General features: G+C 39.7%; 1 protein-coding gene across 12 annotated transcripts in view; it reads left to right on the forward strand.

Annotated features, from left to right (window-relative positions):
- Nucleotides 1-21,957, forward strand: part of fne (found in neurons) — a 42,950-nt gene extending 20,993 nt beyond the window's left edge. For 2 of the 12 annotated variants that reach the window (XM_043425467.1, XM_043425466.1), the window contains 7 exons: nt 3,217-3,459; nt 4,051-4,178; nt 4,464-4,617; nt 6,660-6,698; nt 8,351-8,609; nt 10,524-10,565; nt 12,201-21,957. In XM_043425467.1, coding sequence (XP_043281402.1) covers nt 3,264-3,459; nt 4,051-4,178; nt 4,464-4,617; nt 6,660-6,698; nt 8,351-8,609; nt 10,524-10,565; nt 12,201-12,525 — 1,143 coding nt within the window. In that variant the 5' untranslated portion in view covers nt 3,217-3,263 and the 3' untranslated portion in view covers nt 12,526-21,957. Of the gene's footprint in view, nt 1-3,216; nt 3,460-4,050; nt 4,179-4,463; nt 4,618-6,659; nt 6,699-8,350; nt 8,610-10,523; nt 10,566-11,308; nt 11,312-12,200 lie in introns of all 12 variants that reach the window. The other 10 variants (XM_043425472.1, XM_043425470.1, XM_043425475.1 and 7 more) reach the window with 10 other exon arrangements.
- The last annotated feature ends 1,436 nt before the right edge of the window (nt 21,958-23,393 follow it).

Here is a 23,393-nt window from a genome sequence, read left to right on the forward strand (position 1 = left end):
GCGCCAATGTAACATGTTATTTCATTTTTTTATTTGCTCGCGTTGATACTTCCATCGTTGAATTTGTTTTGTGGCCCCGAGCAGAACATTGCGCAGATTTATTTCGTGAAATCGTTCGAATTCGTTGCTCGTAAATGTGACGGAAGTTCGAGCCTCGAACGAGCAAATAAAATGGAGGTTCGAGCGGCCCGAGGGACGAGGCTTTTTCTAAACCAATCAACTCTTCGCCGGCGCTAGCATCTACCCGGGGAAATGTATTCGGTGCGAAGCACGCCTCGCGAGAGCCACGATCGATAAGCGAGAGCTCGAGGAGAGATGCGGGATCGCGATAACGCTCGCGCCGCGCGTACTCGAAAACACGACGCATTATTAATGACATAAATATTTATCGATGTCACATTAAATATTAACTGACCTGACAGGCTTTTTAAATTACGCATCCGCAGAGTGAGATTAACGAAGAGGGAAGGCGGAGGAAAAACTTTGAGAAAACGGTGCAGCGCGACGCCGCTCCTCGGCGCTTTTTGGCTTCGGGGACCGCCCCCCTGCTCTCTCGCTCTCTCGTGGCGCGCCCTCAACATGTTGCCCCAAGCACACTCGTCCGCATAAAACTACGTGCGTGGATACGGTTTTATTTTTTTTTTCATATACACACGAAAAATATGTTACACACCCAGGAGGGCACGATTCGAGGGGTGCAAAGGTGTCCGCAGGGACAGCTGATGCCGACGTCTGTCGACTGTTTCAGGGAGGGCAGGAAAAGACGTCAGGAACGTACGAGAGTTCTCAATATGTTACGAGACACTCGCCAGAAATGAAATTAAACCTGGTATGGGCCCCAGGTGGGGCGATATGGAACGCTTAGAATTTTTTGGAAATCATTCCGAATCTCGTGCACTGAAAATATCCTTTCTTGGGCCCGGGGAAAAGTCATTTGCGCGGCGAACAAAACGAACTAGAAAATGGTGAATTTTTGTATTTTTTGGACTCGAATACACGGTTTTCTGAAAAAAAGGGTTCATTCAAGCTTTGCTTGGTCACCTATTTTTTTCTTCCCTTTGCGGGATACCGCAATATAGTATTTCCCGCAGAAGCTCGTCGACGGGTTTCGGAAAAATTCGGAGAACGCGAAAATCCTCCGAGCCCGGAATGCCCCGGAAGTTTTTCCTTGTTCTTCCCTCGACAAGTCGAAGATTCTATTGGAAAATAGGACTTTAAACGACGCTCAAGTTTCCAACGTTGGAGTCCAACGAAACGAACGAAAAAAAACGTTTGTAATTCACCAATTTCTTATTTCACGAATCGTTGGTGCAGCTTGAAAAACTACGAATCGCAAATTTGGCAGGGAACAAAATAGGAGAATTACTGGAATTATTGGAGAGTTTTTTTCCATCATTTCGTTGGACTCCAACGTTGGAAACTTCAGCGTCATGGACTTTAAAGGAACCCTCGAGATCGCTCGGATCAAGGTCCCCCGACAAGAGTCTCACAATTTTCGAACCCGTCACCAGAAATAGTGATTGGAAGCCTGCATTTTTCTTCCAATTTGTAAAACATTTGCCATTTTTTTATCCGTGCTCCATTTCGCCCCGAAACTTTGCAATTAGCCGTATACTCGGCTGTGTGTACTCGCGTTGAACAATCGGGGAAACCTCCGCAGGCACGAGTCTCCCCCAGACTTAATCCTCCCCCCAATTTTGGATGCAGACTTTTCCTCTCTCTCTCTCTCTCTCTCTCTTGATTCCCTCTTCACCAGGATCGAGACCCTACGACAAACATGTGCATGTGCACATTCATCCGTACGAGCAGAGTGTGCCGGGAAAATAACGGAGATAGCGTGACGAGAGAACGAGAGAGAGAGAGAGAACGACGGGAAGTTTCGGCTGACGAGAGTGGCGAGAGGGTGCCATGTAACCCCGGCGAGTGTGCAGCACGGGAGAGCCTTTTAAACTACCACCCCGCGTTCCTGTGTCGGGGTTCGTCGCCCCTTTAAACTCATCCCATCGCGGGTCCGCGTCGTTCTCACCCTCTTCAGTCGGGACGATTCATACGGGGCCCCCTTTCTCATATTTTTTTATCCTTCTCCATTATTTTTGATCAGTGACTCTCAATCGGACGTTGCCCTAGGTCCGTCCCTCGTTTATTTCGTCCAGGGTTCACTTTCCCCCAGTTCTTTCGTGCCGGTTTGCACCGACGCTCGACCGATGGACGATTGACTTCGTCTGTTCGATCGACACTCGCAGGTTTTCCAAGTACTCGAACCGAGGCGGTTCCCTTCGGTTTTTTCGTCCCTCGGAAAAGTACGCGTTGAGCGTCACTGCAAAGCAATAGCAATTCTTATCGCGATGGAGGGAAAGACGAGGGGGGATGCGCGCCTTTTGCATCCCCGGCAGGAACAACCCCGCGCGAAGTAGACTCGGTCGTTCGCGGACTCGCTAGGCGATTCTGGAAGGAATTAAAATACCCCGGAGTATTTGCGTCCAGACAAATGTGCACCGAGTGCCTCCGATCGGCCTCAAAAACCATCCGACGTCATTCCGAACGGACCGAAAGCGTCGAATCTGTTATGAGAGAAAATTCAGGTCGCCCAATTTTACAGAGAAAAGCGAAGAAACCGAGCAGCTCGTCCAAGAGCCCAAATTCAATTTGAATTTGTCATAAAACAATATCAATCGCTACCTCAAACGTTTTCCTCCCCGAAAATAGAAAATGCTTCGAAACGCAACTGTCAAGTTATCAGATAATGAAACAATTTGACAGCAGCCAACCTCAGGGGCAACAACGTTTCGACGAGCTTGTACAACGTTCAGGATTTTCAACCTTGGTTTATATTTAACTCGATGGAATATCGATCAGTCTTAATTCCAAGAGCTTCTTCCATGAAAACGATTTTATTCGAGGTGACATGCGAGAACGGCCAACAACGCCGACGATCGAAATATCCTCTCCGACTGAGAATAGTTTCGAGTACCTTCGAAAACGTAACTTCTGTCGAACGATAAACGCGACCACGTTCCTCCGCTCCCAGTATTTCGATCGTTTCCGCTTCCGAAATCGAATCGATTTTCGAGCTCTTCGATCACCCCCCAAAAACATCTGGACCCACCGTTTTTTTTTCTGACGTCAATTTGAAGTTTGAAAGTACTTTTAAAAAATCGTGACGATCTCGATTCTCGATGATTAAAACGCCCCTTTCGAAATTTCCTTTGTTTTCAGACTCCGTACGTAGTTAGGTGACGCTATTGGATAAACGAAAGATTGAAATGATGGCAAACGGAATGGACACGGTGGTGCAACAGAACGGGGGCTCTACCCTGGGCCAGACCTCGCAGGAGGAATCGAAGACGAATCTCATCGTCAACTATTTGCCTCAGACGATGGCGCAAGAGGAAATCCGTGCACTTTTCTCGAGCATCGGCGAGGTCGAGAGCTGCAAGCTCATCCGCGACAAAGTTACAGGTAACTTGAGTCGTCCGACGCCACAGATTCAATTTTGCCTCAAATTATCGTTTCTTTTCAATTCAAACTTTCATTTCGCTCGTAAAATTGCTTCAGATCCGGATCCGGAGCTTTTTGTCGAAGATTTTAAAAAGTCGACTTTAAACATTTGCACGTTTTCACGTTGCCCGATAAATCTGATTATTTGATTGTTCCAAGAAACGCAATCGATCGACTCGGATGTAACGTCACGGGCACTCGAACGTGATCTTGAAAAGCCCTCGGCTCGCGTGCCGTCGCCGATCGCACGCGTGTCCCTCGAGACACGTGCTCTCGCGATCGGTCGAAAAATACGTGAAATCGCACGCACGCGAGCGAACGTAAAAACGTTGGTAAAAGTCGCGAGATTGTTTCGAGTCCGTTCGAGTCGTTCCTTCTTGGGGGTGCAAAAAAAAAAAATACTGACGAGAGTGTCATAGAAAAAAAATGAAAATGTTCGATTCTTTGATGAAATGGTAAATATTATCGTCGAATCCGCGCGAGGGACGTGTCGCGTCGATCGATTCGAAAATTTGAGTTTTACATTATTGTTTTTATGTGAAATTCAATTAGACTCCGTTGACTTCGTGATCGCAGGGCAAAGCTTGGGTTATGGCTTCGTAAACTACCACCGGCCCGAGGACGCTGAAAAAGCAATCAGCACGCTGAATGGCCTTCGATTGCAGAATAAAACTATCAAGGTGGGTACGACAATGCGACGAACGACGAAACGTCGCTAGAGGCTCGAGTCACTCGGCCAAATTCCTCGCGATTCGAATCGCTTTCGAGCACTTTTTATTCCCTTGAGAATATCATTTTTCCACTCGGCGACCTTCCCAGGCAGAATTTTCATATTTTTATATTTAAAATGCGCTTTCTCTACTCGCAACAAAAATGGGAATGATTGCATTACGTTTTTTTTGTTGTCGAATAATCGTTGCTCGTCGTCGTCGTCGTTGTCGTCGTCGTCGGGGGATGATAAAAAGGTATCGTACGCGAGACCGAGCAGCGAAGCTATCAAAGGTGCTAATCTCTACGTGAGCGGTCTACCGAAGAACATGACGCAGCACGATCTCGAGAACCTCTTCAGTCCCTACGGAAGGATAATAACATCGCGAATTCTGTGCGACAACATAACCGGTAAGTCGAGCAAGACTGGTGTAACACGAGCGAGCTCTTCTCTCTTCGAGTAGCGTTCGTTGGTTCCGTTTCTCCTTTGAGTTTCTCATTATTTATCATTCTACTTTGGTTTGGGCCTTTTTTTTATCGCTGCGAAAACGAAGGGTGGATCGGTGCGCCTTTTCACTTTCGCTCAATCATGAGTCTTTACACTTTTTTCATTAGATTACTAAAAAAAAGCATTTGAAAAATTACTGAAAATTCCAATAAAGAGGATAAAAATTCTTACCGACCTCGTAGAACACCCGGATCCTCGAATCATTTTCGATTCTCCTTCACTTTGGCTTCGTTCGCCTTTTATTTCGTTCAAGACACGAAGAACGATTATTTCATTTAGTTTTTCGTATTTTTATTTTTATTTTTTTTTTCTTCATTACGTCACTCCGAGATCGTTAGAAAAGCACCGTAGAAAATAGTCAGCCTAAAGTAGAAATGAGAAATAATCGCGTGGCTTTTTTTTTCGACGCGATACTTTTCTTTCCTTTTTTTCACCCCATCGATAAAACTCCTCAGTTCGTTCGATCAGACTTCCTCCCCATGCCTTTGTGTGTTTACACTCTTGTGTGTCTTCAAAATTTCCTCCTTCTCGTGTTTATGTCGAGTGTTTCCATACTTTGTTTCGTTCCTTGGGATTTACGATTCTGCACCACCGTACAGCCGCAATCAAAAGTTCATGACGAAGCTGCGAATGAGAAAGTTTAGTGGAACAGTGTTGAAATACGATTCGTATCTTTTGGGAGGTGAAAAAAAACTCTTGAAATTCCAAACACTCGAGTTTGAATACTTTTTCGGTTTCTTACTCGATGTTTTGTCATTTCTGTAGGTGGCGCCACTTCGGTGGCAAGAAGCTGAGGAAAAAATTCGTGCTCGTGTTCCTTGGCAAGTGTCTCGCTTCCTTGTTTTTTTTTTTTTTTTGTCTCGTGTGATTTCCTCAGGCGTGAGCAGCGTGGCGCCACCGCGAGTGGTAAGGACGAACGAAAATGAATTTACGAGATATCGAGATTTGGACGAAAAAGTTGAAAATTGCGAGTCAACGTTTTCACGTCGAAATGAAATTTGTCGTGTTTTAATCGAGCAACCAACGAGTAAAGAATCGAATTTCAAAGAATTCCAGGAAACTTCTTCGATTTGACTTTTGGTTGTGACTGGCACAGGCGTGGACGAAAAGAAAAGTTTTACACTTCTTGTTTCTTACGTTTGTACACACAGCGTTACGCTCTTCGCTCAAAATCATCGTATACATAGAGCTTCTGTTTACATTTAAATTTTGTATCGACGAGTATACTTTTTTCCTCTCTTTTAGCTCTGTTTCTCTCTTCCACTTCTGTCTCTTTCTCTGCCCCTCTCTCTCTCTCTCTCTCTCACTCTCTCACTCTCTCACTCACTTTCTTACCTCCTTAGCTCTTTCTCTCTTTCGTTTCGTTTCTTTTTTTCTATCCGTATTACCGATTAGAGTTGTGTTATTTATATTTTGCTTGATATCGAGATTAAGTCTTGGGCTGCGAGGACGAGAGTGAAAAAAAAACCAGAAACAATGCACCGTGCTCGAAACCCGAGAATTAATGCACGAGAAAAATCAGAATATTAAGAAAAAATAAAAAAAAGCAACGATTCGCACTTACGCTTAAGGTCAAAGGATATTATATTTTATTCGAAAGTTTGCTCGCCTCTGATTCGTTCAACGATCGTTTTTATCTTCACTTTTGACAACTCCGAATAATTTCCTTTACTTTATTTTCACTCGTTTTATTTGCGTTTGTTACTCATCGAGCGAGAACGACTCTTCCCTCGACATTTTATTCGACCAAATTTATTGACGTTCATCGAACGTTAGTTCGCTCATCATCAAGCTCAATATTATTTTGTCACTTTTTCTCTTTCCGATCTATTTTCTCGCTCTTTTTTTCTCGGTTTCTGACCATATTCGCGAATCAGGGGCGAACCAATCGAACCGATTTTCGCTGTGATTTTAACGAGATATGATTTGTTTTATTTCTGTTTAGTACGACAGTTTGTGACTGGCGGCGGAGACAATTTGCCCGGTACGTAAATCATAATTTTTTCATTTTCACTTCTCACGAAATCTCCCATCACTCTCTCTCTCTTTCTTTCTCTATCTCTCTCTCTCTTTTCTTTCTCTCTCTCTCTCTCTCTGTCTCTTTCTGTCATCCCAATATTATTATTAATATTATTATCATTATTATTATGGTTATCATTACAATTATTATTTATAAGCGTCGTTTGAACAATTGATTTCGATTGCTTGATTACGCGGACGATTATACACGTTCACCTTCCGAAACATTACGAGCACTTAACCTCCCCCCCACACTTTGACGTCCCACAATTTCAGTTTGATCTAAATAACGAACCTCGTACATTATCGTTTTAGAGAATCACGTTGATTTACCAGTATTTTGTTAATCCATTGAAAATGTAAATAATTTAGCAATACCAGACAATTGTTTCGTTCACGAGGGCAGCGAGCGCTGTTCCGAAAATGAGAAATTTTGTTGGTTATGTTTCGACATTGAAGTCCAGCCTCTACCTTTGTCTGTGGCAAGTCACTTTGAAAAGACACTTTTCTTTAGCAGCTCAAAGACCAAAGATAAATGACAGTTTTGGGATAATCTCATTTTTTTTGTGATTTTGTGCGTCGAAAATGAAAAAAGAAAAATACGTTGCGAGAGCGCGCGCATGCGCGCACCGAACCACTCGCTTCGAAATACGCTCCCTTCTCCCCTCTTCTAATTTTCTCTCGCGCGCTCAACGGTAGAGAATAAAAAATGCAAATAAATACTCCTGATTCCGTGAAAGCGGGGCATTCGTGTCTCTTGAGAATTTTCGATGCTCGTTCCCGTGGGATCGAGCGGGCGCGGTGAAACTTTCGCTTCGAGTTACAAATTTCATTTTGACCAAGTTTTCATTGTTGACGACGCGCACGAAAATTCCGGCGGACACGAATTATCCAAATTCGCGAGTTATCGATTAGCAAAAAAAGCTTTCACGAAATTGGGCTTGAAATGATTGTCGAGTAGAGAAGGAAGGAGAAAAATGAAGAATTTGTCACTTTAGTCAATGCTCCGTGCATCTGGATGTGCTTTTATTCCGTGCTCTTTCGTTCATTTGATTTATTATTCTTTACCGTTTCGAGGACCGAAAGCTGCCGGGCTTCGATACAATCGTGAAAAAACAGGATCAGAAATCGGCATAAGTGATCAACGTAGACGAAATCTGAGAGAAGAGCTTTTGGAAGAGTTATTTTATTGAGATATTTGATTGATCGTATCGACAAGCAATTGACGAATAAAAAGTTGTGTAAATGTTGGAAAAAAGGTGTGGAATTGGTTGAATTATTCCGTAACTCTCGATCGATTGGCAAATTTGATCGAATCTTATTCTAGAAGAGACCAATGAATTGCAATCTCGGCAGTTTTCACGATATTTCCTCTTTTTTTCTTGAACCGTAGCTGCTCTCATTATTTCTATTTAAATTCATTCGAAAAATTAAACATTTAAAGAAACAAATGAAACTATTAAAAATCAACGGTAATTAACTCAGTTTTAACAATGAAAATGAAATGAAAAACTCATTTAAAAAAGCAGAGTAGAGAAAAAAGTCTCGTCTCGCTCGTGCCGCCCTCTCTTCCATGTTTATTATTGTTACGCGCGGCTCTATGCGTGACCTTGGCAGGCCTGTCGAAAGGTGTCGGATTCATAAGGTTCGATCAACGAGTGGAAGCTGAGAGGGCGATTCAGGAGCTCAACGGGACGATTCCGAAGGGCTCGACCGAACCGATAACCGTGAAATTCGCCAACAACCCGAGCAACAACAACAAGGCGATACCACCGATTGCTGCTTATCTCGCTCCCCAGGCCAGTCGACGCTTCGGCGGTCCGATACATCATCCGACCGGCCGCTTCAGGTACATTCCACTGTCGCCACTATCCAGGTACCTACTCGCCTCTACTCGCTCTACCGAGAAAGAAAAAAACGAATGAAACAATTAAATATCTATGATAAACGAACAAGCCCCAAAAAAAGTATCGTTATTCTTGATTAAAGATCTTGCGCGCTCATCGGATCGATCGGTCGATCGATCGACACACACATTTTTTTCTACACCATTCTCCTTTTCGTACGAAACTCTCTCTTTCTCCGTATTCGTTGCCGCTTTCGCACAGTCTTTTCGTTTTTTTAATCCGAAGATTAAAAAAACTTTTCGAAATTTCGGCCTCAATTTTTCTCGAGATTCGATCATTTTTTCAGGTTAGTTGCCAAAAATCCCCAAGACTGACGAGATCATTTCGACGATTTATTTTATCGAGCTCTTTTCGGTACAGCTGCACTCACCTTTTGAGAATGCGATGAATTCATAATACTTTCCATCGCGCAATCTCAGTCTCATTAAAATTTCGAGTAAACAATTTATTTTCACCCTGGAGCTATTTTTCTTACCCCCCGTACACGAAGCTTCCTCGCATATTCACAACTGTCACCCTTTTCTTTCTAACCCTCATCGATTTTCTCACTAGGCCGAGTCCCTCCTGGGGCGTGAAAGAAAATCAAGAGTTCCACCACCGTGTTTCAGTATAAAAATGGATTCGAGGCAAGACCCTTTTTATTTTCTCAAGACTCGCCAACGAACAAAATGACGGCTAACGAATACGAGGAAAAGTTGCTGTTTTTCGACTCGCATACTACAAAAATCTAAACACTTTAGTATTTTTTTTTTTTCACACAATCCACAAAAATTCGAGTCATCGGATCGGTCTGTCGAAGCTCCTAAAAAACTGCAATCATACGCTCCTGCACGCAGAAACATGTTCACGGAGATTTTCGAGTCAAATCACAACTATACCGTGCTTTGTTATCATCGCAGCTCTATCCCGCAAAAAAAACTACCCGAACTGCTTTACCGACGATCGAAAGTTTCATTTGAAAAAAAAGCCGTTGCAATAACCAAACAAAGCTCAATTTATTCTTCATATTTTATTCTCAATTCCATGATAAATAATGATTCCAAATGTGATTTGACATAAAAAAAAAATAATAGAAACAGTTGCGATTTGACATTGAATATCTCGCCGGCATTTATTTTTTGTACCCGAAACATTGACGTGTGGAGAGAGAAGAGAGAGAGAGAGAGAGCGCGACACTGTAGGACTACGAGTCTCGGGGTGTCCTTGCCAAATATTGTTACGAAAAGAAAACACTCGTTGAAGGACACACTAAAGGTACAAAGAAGGAAGGCGAATAAGAAGTTTCGCTTTACTTTTGTTCACACATACTTTATTATCTTGATTCCTCACGTTCCATCACTTTTTTGGTTATCCACATTGCAGGAGCACAACACACCAAAGGATTTGAGCACATTGAATTATCGTGAGCTTTCATTATTCTCTGGTTCCAATCAGTGCTTTTATTTAGTTGACTAAATTGATTAGCTTATTTATTCGTTCACGAAATAACATTCAATGTGGCCATTTTCGAACACACAGCACAGCAAATATTTCACCACAAATAAAGATAAATAAAACATTCACGATTCGCTGGGTAGCTAAGTTCTCGATCATTTCGCGCGCAGATCTGAATCCCACTTGTCAAAAAAAAAAATCCAAAGAAATAACAAAAGAATCTTCTTTTCGCTTTTTTTATGCGTTTCTCATTTATCGTTTTTTTTCTCTAAATGTCGAAGTAGCGAGTATAAAAGAGGCGTCGTAGATGAACTAGACTTGAAAGAAAAAAAAAAAATAGAGCGAAATGAAAAAAGAAAAATGCTTTCGTACACTTTCCTTCTAGCTAGCTTCTTGCCCCGTGATATATTTTTCATCTTACGTTGTTCTTTTTGTGTTTTTTGTTTTAGCACTGGCAAGGCCATGCTTGCCATTAACAAAGGCTTACAGAGGTCAGTATTTTTCTTTTTTCCCGTTATTTATAATCGTATAAGTTTTGTACACTTGGCTTGTTTTATTGTTTCAGTATTTATGTTGATTTTCATAACTTCGTTTCCTGTTGTGTGGCTTTTTAGGTTATGTCTTATTTGACCGTTTTTACTCGACTTTTATTATAATGTTTATTTCCTTAATTTTGGCTCCGAGAATGTCGAATTTTGCGTCTGAAACGTGTTTATTTTCTTCGAAATATATTGTCATCATCATTCGTTGTTTTTTCACATGGCTCCAAATCATTTTGCCACCGTTTTCTTTGCCTTTTGCTTACATTTTTTTCAACTTACACTTACTGCAACTCGCGCGAATTTTTGGCTTTGCGCTGTTGACCGAGCGACTTTTTTAATGGCGAGTGTGCGCCGCCATTTTTTCGTCTTTACACTCTCCGGTCTTTCGTCTCCTTCTTTTCGCCTTCCAACACACACCACCACGAAACTCTAACCTACATGTCATGCTCAGTGATTCTGAATTTCGAATGCCCCTTTTCACGTCCAATAACACTCGAGGATTTTTTAACGTAGAGAATACAAATCTCGTCTCTTGTCTTTCAATTTCCACTCAATCGTAATTTATACAAACGTGTTTTAAATAAGAGATAAACAAAATAATAATCAATTATGATTATCGATCAATTGTTGAATCGTTTAAAACGTGCATTCACCGAGATGTGCCTTGTTTTAACGCGGCTTGTGACGTCAAGTAGGTACGTAGTTGAATTGACCATATTTTTCTGTGTGTGCGTGTGTGTGTGTGTGTGTGTGTGTGCGCGCGCTCGTGTGCCCTTTCGTGTTTTTTCCAATCGTCTTGTCAATTTATTTCATTCGTCGAGTTGAGAAAACCTCGCTAGTGCATTATCGAATATTTTCGGACGATTCGAAAAATCGAATATTCATCATCGTACGCACGACCAATTGATCAAAATAAAATAACAGTGAAAAATTGAATGTTGTAAAGCTGAAACGCGTTTTTGGCAAAAGAAAAAAAAAAAGAAGACTTTTTTCGTCTGAAAATTGGTGAACTGAAAAGATTTTTTTTCTTCGCTGAATTCAAAATTATCGTGTAAAAATTGTGAATGCCGTAGTTGAGTTAAACTCTCGGGAGAGGAGGAGCGAGGATCTATTATGCAAAATCATATAATTCAACGAGTTCTGGTTTGCGATAAAATTCGTAACGAGTTTGCGCGTAAGCCAGAATTTCGAAATACTCGGTAAATGACGATAGTAGCTAAAAATAATTGTTTATGGACGTGTGTGAGTGTGCGTGCTTGGATATTTGGCTTTTCCTCGATTTGTGCGACACGAGGCTTTTTCATTGAGAGTGATAAACGAAGAAAATTGTCGCTCACCACTTTCGTGCTCTTTTTGTAGAAATTATATGAAAAAGCAACAACAGCAATTCGAAAAGTAGAAAGTATTTAGAAAATAGAAAGAAATTTACGGCTCACAAATAATTTCATTCGAGGCGTGAGAAAAGATGAGCGAAAATTGTGAAAAAAATTGAAAGCGATAAAACGAATAGTAAAAAAAAAAATGGAATGAAAGGTCGAAAGAAAAAAGAAGGATATTGACGAATGAATTTGGCAAATGTTTCAGGTACAGTCCTCTCGCTGGTGATTTACTTGCCAACTCGATGCTACCTGGTAACGCGATGAACGGCTCGGGTTGGTGCATCTTCGTGTACAATCTCGCACCGGAGACCGAGGAGAACGTGCTTTGGCAGCTTTTCGGTCCGTTTGGTGCTGTGCAATCGGTCAAGGTGATAAGGGATCTCCAGACCAACAAGTGCAAGGGCTTCGGTTTCGTAACAATGACGAATTACGAGGAGGCGGTTGTCGCGATACAGAGCCTAAACGGTTATACACTCGGCAATAGGGTACTTCAAGTTAGCTTCAAGACGAACAAGAGCAAAGCCGCGTAGAACGAGGATCCTACGGTTGTATTGAGAGCGTCGTTGGACATACTCAAGCAGGAGTTGTGCGTCATGAAGAGAAGATATGCAGAACTTCGAGACGAGTCTAAAGATTTTTTTGTTTCTTTTTGAGAACAGTAACGAGAGCACAGTTTTTGAACGAACGGCGATTTCTTGAATAGGCAAATGTTAACGAAATGGCGGGGAAATAAGAGAAAAACAAACAAACAAAAGTAACGAGGGAGAGCAGGAACAAAACTGATAGAAAGGAACAAAAATTTATACGGCGATAGGACGTTCGCGGTCTCGTTTCCTCTCTGAAGCTCCGGGAGTTTCAGTTTAACCGAAATAACACAAACACACACTATGAGAACAACACACACGTAAGGACGACGAGAAAAACCAGCGCATTTTTACCAGGGCTATAACCAAATTAATATAGTTACAAACAATTAATGAGGGTCAAAAGAATGTGAGGGAGAGAAAAACGAGAGATCGAGAGAGAAAGAGTAAGGGAGGGGGAGGGGGCAGGGGGAAGGAATTAGATGGAGAAAACTCGAGCCGCCAGGAACGCGTGCTGAGACTGTGACTGTGAGCCCTGTATACGTTTGAACAGAAGGAAAAAGAAAAAAACCCAGCCGAGAATAAGAACTGCCTTCATGGCGTGCTCGTATTCGTTTGAACAAGCTGACGAACACAATAATAACGAAAATGGAACACGAAAAGTGTTGATGATTCTCCTCTTTTATTATTTGAGGAAACTTACTCGATTGTTGTCTCACGAATACCTCGTTCCATAGCTTCGAGTACCTAATAATTTTCGTCTTTTATGGAGAGTAAGTGTGAGCGAAAAGAGCCCTGGAATGGGATAACAGTGAGAGGGAAGCAAATTTTCGAAATAATTAAAGGAGAGATAAGTAGATAGAGAGACTACTAAATCCTGTGGTTAAATTGCCCCCTGCGTATTCTGTACAAACATATTATGATTTATGTATGTGTACCTTACCGTGGGGTGCCGGCAAAGTTGAAAAAGCTGAAGGAAAAATGGGCTTCGTGAAAGTGTGTGCGTGCGTGTATGTGTGTGTGTGTGTGAGTATGAAAGAGGAAAGGGAGAGAGAAGGAAAGAGAAAAAAAATAGATGAAAAATGTTACGTTCGAAATGAAACGATATGAAAAAAATGTGAAACTCGCTCTGCTGTAACATACTATAGTTATATCGTCAATTTGAGGCGACGTCGACCCCACTCTGACACGAAAAAAATGACAATTTTCATGCAGAAAACATTTTTAAAGTGAATTTTTTTCACCCGTACGAGAAACAACGTTCGCCCTGTTCTCTTTCTTGCAATCTTGCTCACTCTCTCTTTCTCTCTCTCTCTCTCTCTCTCCCTCTGAGTGTTTTTTCTTCTTGCTTTCTCTCTCTCTCTCTCTCTTTTTCTCTTTTTCATCTCTGGAAAAAAAGAAGGACAATTTTTCTGACTAGGGTCAATCTCGTGGCTCGGTAAACGTCGCGTTTGACTGCGAAAATAAATAATAAAAGAAATAATGAGTATGAGAAGTACAGAAATGGAAAACGTAATAGAAAGTTATGCATACTCGTTTATGTGTAAGTTTTAGAATATTATCATTTATATAAAGGATAAGAGAAATGAGGAAGAAGTTAATGTGGAAAAGGTGGTGTTCGGAACGATGAAATAGGCAACCGAAGAGATCCGTGAACGAGAACGCTTGTAACGGAATGCTGGCGCGATTACGAGCTCCCCAGGTATTATTAATTAAGCGAACCCCGATGAATTTTCACGAGGAGCCCGATGAAAATAGGCGATTAAATGAAAGAGCAAGGCGAGATGAAAGAATGGAGTCTTTAAATAAGAATATTAGGTACCAAGGCGAGGATCAAGCGGAGGAACAAAATCAAGAGAAACGAAGGAAAATTATGGCCTCGGGGCTCATTGATCTCTTTAATTCGATAAGATAAAGAAAAATTAAATGATCGCGAAACAGGTCAGAGGGAAGGGTGATTGAAAGGTTGGAAAGAGAATTGATCAGGCCTCGCGGCTGAGACGCGTACTTAATTGCGTAGTTGATATTACGTCGACTCGATCAAGCATGACGAATGTTTTATATTCCTCATAGCTTCCGGTCCGACGACATGAAATTCTGTGTATTAGTGATTGCGTACGAGAGCCTCCCGCGTGGTCACGTCAACCTGTCTCTCAATCTTTCATTCAAAATAATGAAAATTGTGCTTACGACGAAAAGTAAATTGGAAAAATGTAGTCGAATGAGATAAAACCCTCCGAGGGAACGACACACGCGCTATGTTAATGATAAGCTAGGTAAAAAAGAGAAAACAAACAAACATACAAAACGTTGTCTCGTGCTAGTCAATGTACTGTTAAAGAAAGACAAACAAAAAACACGCGTTTTCCTCAACGTCGCGTATAGAAAAGTGAGAAAAAGATAAGGGCACCGATCGCACCCAGGGCGCGAGTTTTGTCTAATGTATTATTTATTTCGTGTAAATCTATCGCTCATCCCACCGAGGCTGCCACTCCGATCACGAAATTTTTACCAGAGACGCAATACTTCTAAGGACGAGAAAAAAAACTAAACAAAATCAAACACATTTTCTATACTTTTTCTCGCATCGTATTCCAAATATTCGCCACGACACTTGACTCGTACATCATTCAATTATGTACACAAACACATTTGTCGAATTGCCAAATTCTTCGAGTACTGCGATCATCAAAAGTAATATACACGAAAAGTGAGAAAAATCAAGCGACACGAAGGGATCGCGAGCGGCAGCCGACGCTGGTACATATTCTCGTTAATATAAAGAGGAGAGAGATAGAGAGGCTTCGATCGAGTCAGCCCGCGTTCTACTTTGAACATATATTTAAATTAAAGAGAAAAAAAAACGAAAAAAAAAAACATAATGAAGCGATTAAATAAATAACCGGTGCGATGAAGTCGGTGTGGCAATGAAAAAAAATGATTTTTCTTTTATACAATGATTCATGTTGGAAGTACACGTTTTCAACGGTGAAGTAATACTAACTTTTCATGAAATATGTATATATATATATTGGATACATATATAAATCGCTATTTACACGCGCATATATACACGAGTACAGACACGTTGAAAGATGATAAATACGATGCACCGTTTTGACGAGGATTACGAAAAAAAATGTTGAACGCAGTATTTATCGACATAATCTTATTATTAAATTGTCTTTAATATAATTTTTTTCTCTAAAAATTCTCTCGCAGATGAATCCCCCCAATGAATTTACATCTACGACGAGCTCTCGCGAATATCGAGAACCAGAATTCATAATTTGAGCCGTAGTTCGACCGGTACTTTTTTTCCTTTTTTTTTTTTTAAAAAAAAAATTTTTTCAATTTTCAAATACTCCGTCGTCTAAACGAATTTCATACGAAAATGATGAAAAAAACATTACGATGTTGATGATACCGCGATCGAAAAGTAATGGTGGTCGTAGTGGTGTTAGTAGTAGTTGCGCGAACGAGCGTAGTTTCGCAACGAAAAGTGCAAGAAACTTGTGGAAAATGAAGCGAACAAAAATGAGAGCGGGGGAGGAGGGTTTATGGATTGAAAAAAAAAGAATCGAAAACGCTGAGATGACTCGATCGGGCTTTCCAAAGCGGTGCGAACCACCTTCGGTCGTCATTGAAGTCTCTTCTCCTCTTATTTCGTACGATTAACCATCCGTGTATAGTGAGACGAAAGAAGAGGACGGAGAGAGGGTGGGGAAAGTGCGTCTAGTCGACGTGCGACCCCCGTTGCACCCAATATTGCGAGGCTCTAGCTTTAGTTTCGAAGGGAAAGAATCGTCGATCGTAAAAAAAAGGTTTAAACAAACTAAAGTGTAGTTGATGTGTAGACTAGTGCGTACAAATGGTGTATGTTGAAACGCAACGAACGGGTATTTGCAGTCTGAACGTAATATCAATCGTATTCAGGAACGAATTTGAAAATTTAGCATACTTCGAGCACGCGGTAACCGTTTTTTCGTCCTCCGCGATCGGGAGCGTAATAGGATGAGAAGAGGGAGGAAAAAAATTCGCGAAAGTTCGTCTGACACGTGTGTGAATGTATGTTCGAAGTAGAAAACCATGCTAAATGCTGCACATAATTCATCGGTTCATTAAAACTCCACCAAATTGCCATATGACAACATCGATTCGAAGTCCTGGACCGGAAGGTGTCTGTATAAATATATATATACATATATATACGTACATACGTCTTAATATATATTTATATATGTATGTATGTGCACATGCTTAAAGAAAAACGTGAGATAGTGTATCGTGTCCTATTTATGTGTACCTTATTCATGTGTCTAGTCCGGGAAAATGACGAGTTTGCGTTGCTCGCGTTATTTCTGAAAAAAAAAACGTCACACACACACAGACACACACGCGCGCCCGCATAAACGGAAAAGAAAAACAAAAGAAGACTGCGTAGCAATTCAAACGTCATTTAACCCAATTTCTTTTTTTTTCTTCTTTCTCTTGCAAGATTTTATATATTCGAACAGCTCTCGTTGGATGAATCGAGGTGATGACATTTTCGTAAACTTCTCATTCGAGTCGTACGTTTATAATGCGAGCATAAAAAATGGCGAGGTGGACGAAGATCGTTTTTACAATGTGTCAAAATCGATCGTAAGTTTGTTCTCTCAAACACTAGCCAGTCAACGTGCCATCGCCTCGATTCGTTATCGTGGTTTTTCGATCAAATCTTGAAGAAACGATCAACGACAAAAGGAATCAATTTACTTCACATTATTTACTTATTATTGTACTCCTATTACGCTGTTTATTATTATTATTATTATTATTATTATTATTATTGCCATTATTAGCGTCATCTTCTCGTATTATTACTACCATTATTATTCTTATTATCTTTATTATTATCATTATTACTATGATTATTATTATTATTATTATTGTCGCAATCATTATATATTTTTTGTGTCTTTCGTCGTAATTTAGTTCGTAACACTTGGAAAAATGAGGAAAAAGAACAAACTTTATTCACTGGCTTAGTTAATCATTAATTCACTAGGGAACGAGATAAAGAACAAAAAAAAACAAAAAGTAATCATTTCACTCGATAACTACACTAAACGCTACTGCTACGGTTTCTACCATCACTGAATTACTGAACCTTCGTCCCCCTCCCCCCCGCCGCCGCCATTTCTCCGCAACCAACCAACCAACTTTACTACACGCTATTACTACCCCCATCATCATCGATTATTTATTTATTTATTTAATAATAATTATTATATAATTAACCATAACGGAAGACAAAATTATGTTTTATTTGAGAATTAAACTGATTTGTGTTTGGTTCAAAGATGGTCGTTTGTTATTATTTTTTTATTTACATGTTCAGTTCGTATTACCCTTGATCCTTGAGCATTTGTTTGTGTGTATTTTTTTCAGTTTTACTAGTTTAGAGACAATTGATTTTTTTTTTCTTTACCATTATTCGAAATCGTGAGTGAATGATAAAAAGGGAGGATATTACGATGCTTTCGCGGTTGGTGTCGGGACGAAGTGTCAATTGCCTTTCTATACGCGACGATGAACGCAGCGTGTTTTTAAAAAACGCCTGTGAAAGAAAGGGAATCGGGGTAGGAACGCTGAGGAAAAACGCACAATTTACTACACGAAATTATGATAGTGGGAAAAGTGAGAGTGGGAGGAAGAAAGCGTGTTATTGTGATAAAAGATTGTTTAACCTATAAGTGAACACGGGGTTATGTAGACGAAAAAATGGAAGAGTGATCGAACGACAGACGATCGTGGCACATTTCCTGAGAACGAAGAAAAATCGTCGTGGGGCGCTATATCACGCACAAATAAATATATCGCTGCAAACGCAATGGATTATTCCTTTCGAGTGTTGTTTTCGTTGTAAAAATAACAATAAAAGTGAAGCATGAATAATATGCCGTTCTCGTTCTCGAAAGTCTCTCGGTGGTGCAACTGTCGTTCGCGCCTTTACGAATCACGATGTTTTTCGTATCCTTGTCGGTTTTATTTATCATGGTAGAGGTGGAGTAAGGGAATTATGAAAGCAAGTGGAATACGAAAAAGATCGTGGAACTTTTGAGGAGGAACGCAAAAATTATTGTAGTCATGTACTTGGGAAAAAAATGACGGTGGAGGGGGTTCGACTGATGAAAATACGGTGTAAAATTTCTTTATTCTTTATTAGGTAATATCATACATTTGAACTCTTGATTTATCCATTTTCGCGCGAGTCCGGATCCCCGAAGGAAGAGAAAGAGAGATAATGAGTGGGAGAGGGGGGAGGGAGGATGAAAATTGCTGGCGGACCTACGCACAAAGCACGCACCGCGCTCGCAGCTACAATGATCTCACACACGCGTATACATAAAAAAAAAAAAAAAAACTAAATGAAAACGGAAAAAAAACCTAAAAACGAAATAATCATAACGGTAAAAATATGAGAAAATCGAATAAATGGGGAAATGAGACGTTGACCGGTGAAGTTTTTGCATATTACGAGAATCGCGAATAAACAGACAGATGAAAAAAAAAAAGAAATAAGAAAAAATTCAAAAAATAAAAGGCACGAGGAATGAAAAAAAGAGGAAAAAGCCACGCTAATCTACTTAATTAACTATAATATTACCAATCCGATTATTACGTTAGATATACATTATGTGTATTGTATTTATGTCTCAATAATCGTTGTTAGTTATATCGCTACGAGGAATGGCGAGAGTTTGAAGAGAGAAAATGTGGATTTTAATGGGAAAAAGTGATGAAAAGCGTTTTTGAACTTTCGATAAGGAGTTATCATTTATTTCATCTGAATATCGATTATCATCGATTATACACACGAAGGTGAGGTTAAGAAGGAGAATGGAGACACGGGAATACACTGTTCGAGGCGAATATTAGCCGGAGGCACTTGTGCAAAAATAACAAATATCGTTTGTTTCTTTTTTCTTAATAAAAAGAAAAATAATGAAAAGAACGAAAGCAAAACAAAAGAAATCTATGTAGGTAGAAAGACCCCGAACAACAAATCACCCGACACACACAAATTTAATGGGACACGCGACACGCTCATGCACACACGAACGACGACGAATGCGTACGAACACGCGCCATCTATACATCCGAAAACGACACAGAGACGACAAGAGTCAAGAAAACATTGGAAAAAACACACACACACACACACACACGAGTTTTAGCTTATTTGTGTAAGGAATATGATATTACCATTTATTGAATTATTATATTAACCATTAGACTCATTGTATTATTGTACTGATAATTATTAGTACTCGTGCTACTTACTGATTGAGGAGGATTATGAGAAGAAGAAAAAAACCAAAACAAAACAAAACGGTCTGAATAATTCGAGGAAGAATAGAGAAATAAAGTGAGGAGAATAAGGAGGGAAGGCGAACGAATAACGAATGGGGGAGAGGAGAAAATGACGCGCGGTTTGCCAATGTCACAGATGGAACAAAATAAGTAGGGGAGGGGGAGAAAAAAAAACAAAGGGAAACAATCGAAAATAGAGGTACGGTAGATCGAGTTTTAAAAGCGGAGAAGACGATGAAAAAAAAAAACAAAAGTAATAATTGCGGTAATCAGTCTCGAGAATGTTGAAAACTGAATAAAAAGGGAAAACAAAAAGTGAAAATAATAATATAATTATTTACTGATACTGAGATATAGGTGAGGGTGAAAGTGAATAAAAAATTTAAATAATTAAAAGGCACCCGCGGACGGGGTTCCGTTACCGTAGATCGTACATCCCCCGGGGAGGGTGAGCGAGGCGCAGGGAACGGAAAAAAAAATTTTTTTAAATTAAAAAATTAAGATAATATGCAAATAAACGAACAAACTCGATCCACTCTTCGGATCAAATTGTAGAATTTTACGAGGGAATTCAAGCGGTGCTGTAGACAGATGAATGAATTGATGACGAAGAAAATGAATTAAATAAAATAAACGAGAAGTGAACATGTGAAAATTGAATGAATTGTCGGAGAGCGAGCGAGAGAGAGAGAAAGAGAGAAAGAGAGTTCGGAGAATTTTGTCCCTCGTATCGTCGTAGAGAGTCGTGAATCTCGTTGTTTTCTTTCGTTTCCTTCTCGACTCTTAGGCAAGTAAAATACGAAATCTTGTTCGATAATAGCTTCGGGGGAGGGGAGGGGAGGGGAATAAAAAGTGAAAAAAAGAAACATTTTAAGGACTCGATCGAATCTTTCAGACGCGTGATACGTTGCTTGTGCGGAAAAATGTATGAGAATCTCGACAAGAATTCCATTCGATGTATTCTCGTCACGTTTTTCCCACCAACATTCATCGATGAGGTTGGTCCATTTTTTCCTTTTTTTCCTTTCAACACGCACGGGGGACTTGTCGAATCCGTAGTTTTCGCTTATTACTTGCGTATGTATGAAAAAATGGTGAAACGCCGCGGAAACCGTCCGTAACCTTAAAAATAAATAGCGGGACACGCGTTTTTGCTGGTTGTTTGGCGTAGGGGTTTCAAAAACACACACAAACACACGTAAATAGTCGAGATTAAGAAATACAGGGAGAATAACGTGCGTTCGAGCTTGAACAAAATTAAAAAAAATAATAATAATAATAATAAAAAGAAAACGCAGAAAAAAAAACAAAAAAAATTATGACGACGACGAAAAGACGAACAAAACGAAGATTCGATCGGAGCCGTCGTTTATAGAGGGCGGTTCAAATTTTCTACACGAGATAGGCGAAAAAGTTGCATTAAAAAGTAAAATAAAAAAGGAAAAAAACAGAAAAAAAAAGAAACGTATCTTTGCCGGATCGGAAAACGAGGGGGATTGACGGGGATTGCTGTACATATATTCAAGTCATTTTTGGCTTGTATATGGGGAGGAGAAACGAATCTGATTTGAGAGCGAAACTTCCGGTTGAAAGAAAAAAATGTGAAAAAAAAACCAAATATACGGGGACAACGGCATGCTCTAGCTCACTGTAGGCCTAATTAATGAAAAAACAAACAAACAAACAAACAAACAAACAAATGGAGAGTAAGAAAATGAAGAACTAAAGAGAATGGGGAATATGAACAAATGAGAAAGAAAGAAAACACTATACATATGTATTATGTAAAACTTACACGATTGACTTGTGCGAAAGGCGCGAATGTGTCGATGCAGCGAATGAACGTGAGCGAGCGAAAGAGAGAGAGGGAGAGAGAGAGAGAGAGAGAGAGTGAGAGAATTGTGCGAATGACCGTAAAAAAACAAAAAAAAAACAAATTACGACGACGTATATTTGCGATGTGAAAATATGTACTCAAATGATAAAAAAAAAAAAAACCAAAAACCAAAAAAAAACAAAGTAATCGAGATATTACTCCGATGAGAGCCACAACGATCAACAAAAAAGTATTTAAAAAGAAATAATAACTGAAGAAAAACTACTCCCTAATGAAAAAAAAAAAAAATAAAAAATAAAAAATAAATAAAGAAAGAAATGAAATACGAGGAAAAACGAGGATCAATGAAACCAAAAGTTAAAAGAACGAGAAGAGGTGGAGGAGGAGTGCAGGAGGATGGGAATGATGGAAAGCAAAAGAAACAGAAGGGTGAAGCGAGCGTGGAAGAGAACAAGAAAAAAAAGAGATAATCTATAATCTTCTGTACATGTTTTAATTATTCTATAATTATGAATTATCATACTCGTAATGAACTATTTATTAATTAACGAATGAATTCATTGAATATCTATGAAAAACTATATATTTAAACGAAAAAGAAGAAAAAAACGTGGTAGCTAGTCTGTCAATGGGTGTAAAAAACAAAAAGAACAACAAAGTAATGAGAAAAACAAAAAAGGCATATTTAAGTACCATGTATTCCGGTAGTCGATGAACACGAGTGGCGGGGGAAAAGGGGAGGGGGACCGGGATCCTTACTCAAGATCCTCGGGAGGGTGACACTCTTGTTGTAACACCTGACAAGCATTGCTCCCCGCGCATTACATATTATTCGTCGTATATTTAATCGAAATATGTGTTTTTTCTTTCTTCTTTCTATTTCATTAATATTAGTCTCGTTATAATTATTATTCTAATTTATAAAAATCGCACTGTTTGTTCGATCGTATGAATTTTTAAAACACGAGTGTGGATGTATATTGACATTCCAATGGTACATTCCCCGTGCTGTGCAACGTTGAGGAAAAAACACGCGATGCGACGATTTTTCCTCTTTCTTCGTACATATATTTAAAAAAAAAGAGACTTGCCACTCTGCTTCGTCTTTCTTTGTGTTTTCACGTTCGAACATTCCCACCAACAATCGCGCTGTTTATTGTCATTCGCTACCCATTTTTTTGTTACCGTCTTTCGTTGAAAAAGCGCGTGCTTCAGAATTTTTTCGGAAATTTGTCACAATAACGAATCTTCTTTGTTCCATGCGAGAATAACGGGAAAAAAAAAGAAATGAAAGATCGAATGATCTCAATATCATTCGTGAAAACTCGAGTGCTACGTCGTTTTTGGGTAATTAAAAATGTGAAGAAGGCGCAGGCAAAACTGAGGGGAAAAAAGGAAAATTTAATGGGAGAAAACTGACAAGAATGAAAGAAAGAGAAAAAAAACGTTATTAAAAAAAAAAAAAGGAAAAATAAATACGAGAAAACGAAAAAAATACTCTCAGCGACGAAAAAGACATATTACATATGTGGATATTACAAAGTAATGTATTTTATGACGGGTTTATAAGTAAGAAGTAAAAAAAAAAAGAGAAAAAAAAAACAAAAGAACGATATTA

Source organism: Venturia canescens, chromosome 8 (assembly GCF_019457755.1).
Source record: "Venturia canescens isolate UGA chromosome 8, ASM1945775v1, whole genome shotgun sequence".
In the NCBI taxonomy this organism is placed as follows: Eukaryota; Metazoa; Arthropoda; class Insecta; order Hymenoptera; family Ichneumonidae; genus Venturia; species Venturia canescens.